The 1,978-nt window shown below is 53.7% G+C and overlaps 1 protein-coding gene across 1 annotated transcript in view; it reads right to left on the reverse strand.

Annotated features, from left to right (window-relative positions):
* LOXL2 (lysyl oxidase like 2) overlaps positions 1-1,978 on the reverse strand; it is a 92,960-nt gene that overhangs the window by 34,367 nt on the left and 56,615 nt on the right. Inside the window, exon 5 of the mRNA XM_017549740.2 lies at positions 1,207-1,429. Coding sequence (XP_017405229.1) covers positions 1,207-1,429 — 223 coding nt within the window. The remainder of the gene's footprint in view (positions 1-1,206; positions 1,430-1,978) is intronic.

Below are 1,978 nucleotides of genomic sequence, written 5' to 3' on the forward strand. Positions count from 1 at the left end.
TCTTGTTACCCAGGCTGGAGTGCAATGGCGCCATCTCGGCTCACTGCAACCTCCGCCTCCTGGGTTCAGGCAATTCTCCTGCCTCAGCCTCCTGAGTAGCTGGGATTACAGGCATGCTCCACCATGCCCAGCTAATTTTTTGTAGTTTTAGTAGAAACGGGGTTTCACCATGTTGACCAGGATGGTCTTGATCTCTTGACCTCGTGATCCACCCGCCTTGGCCTCCCAAAGTGCTGGGATTACTTTATATGGGAAGATGTTCATCTGCATTTCTGGAATATACTTACACCCCCCCACACACATACCCCCCCCATACACACTCCCACACACATCCGACACCGCCCCCGAGACACACACATACACCGCCATACACTCATACACCCCCCCCACACACCCCCACACTCATACACCCTCACACACATACACACACACTCATAGACAAACACACCCTCCTCACATACCACACACTCACACACACTCCCACACTTATACACACACCCACTCACATCTCCACACTCATACCCCACACGTTGACACACATCCCCCCACACACTGACACACACTTATCCCCACACACACTCACTCATACACATCCCCTACACTCACACACCCACACAGATACACCCCCCACATACACTCATATACCCCACACCCCACATTCATATACACTCCCACACTCACACCCACACACACTCATACACACTCACACACACCCCCACACTTACACACACAGACATGCTGTTTCACATGAATATAACGTGACTAATGTATAGACGACAGGATAATGGCACGTTTTCTACCTTGGTGGAAGCTTTTTAAAATTGTTATCCATTCTATTGCAAAATAAACCAAACATGCTTGGAAACGTGTGGTGGACTGCATGTGCTTTTCGGCGCTGGGTCACATTTCCTGTTCTCCGTTGGAAATTGTGCAGGGGCACAAGGTCCCTGTCACACACCCGTTCATGGCCTGCTCACGCTGAGTAAGCGGACAGCGCACAGACAGCCGTGACAACCGCCACTGGGGTATTCCTCTCCCCCATGCATTCCTTCTCTGCAGAGGACGCTCAGGTCTCAGGGTGAAGCAGCAATGATGGTGACGTCAGCTGGGGCCAGCCCTCCTCACTCTCCTGGGGTATCATGCCTACTCCCTCCACACCGTCCCATCCCAAGGGCCAAGTAGCCACATGTCATGCCCCATCCTTACCTCTGGCTTGTAGGCTTTCCGGAATCTCGAGGGTCCATCAGGGCTGAAGACCGGGCCAGGCACACAACTCACCACGGCCGGCAGCCCATTCTCACAGGTGACATTCTTCATGGGGTCCAGTGACACCTGGGGGCCCAGCTTGCAGCTGGAGATGTGGGCCTCTGTGCCGGTGCAGTCCATGGAGAATGGCCAGTAGCGCTGCTTCCTCCGTGAGGCAAACATTCTGCAGAGGGTAGGGAGGGACAGGTGACCAGGGCATCATGACACTTACCCCCGATTCCTTCAGCAGCGAGGCAGAACAAGAGAGGCGGGGCCCTGCTCCTGGAGCTCAGCCCTGCTTCACAGAAGGGTCCCAGCTCAGTGCATACCGCCAGCATTCACTGAACACCTGGTAATGCTGGGCACCACACTGGGCACTGGGGGATAGGACCCAGAGGGCGGACAAGGCCTCCTGCCCTCAGGCAGCTTCCATTCTAGGAGAGAAAGAACTCAATGTAAGAAAATAATAATAATGAAGCCCAGGAATACCAGGAACACAGAATGCACAAAGCTATTTAAAACAGGTGAGGGCTGGGCATGGTGGCTCACGCCGGTAATCTCAGCACTTTAGGAGGCTGGGCTGGGTGGATCACAAGGTCAGTAGATCAAGACCATCCTGGCCAACATGGTGAAATGCTGTCTCTACTAAAAATACAAAAATTAGCTGGGTGTGGTGGTGCGCATGCCTGTAGTCCTAGCTACTCGGGAGGCTGAGGCAGGAGGATCGCTTGAA

This window comes from Cebus imitator, unplaced genomic scaffold, assembly GCF_001604975.1.
Source record: "Cebus imitator isolate Cc_AM_T3 unplaced genomic scaffold, Cebus_imitator-1.0 Scaffold221, whole genome shotgun sequence".
Lineage (NCBI taxonomy): Eukaryota > Metazoa > Chordata > Mammalia > Primates > Cebidae > Cebus > Cebus imitator.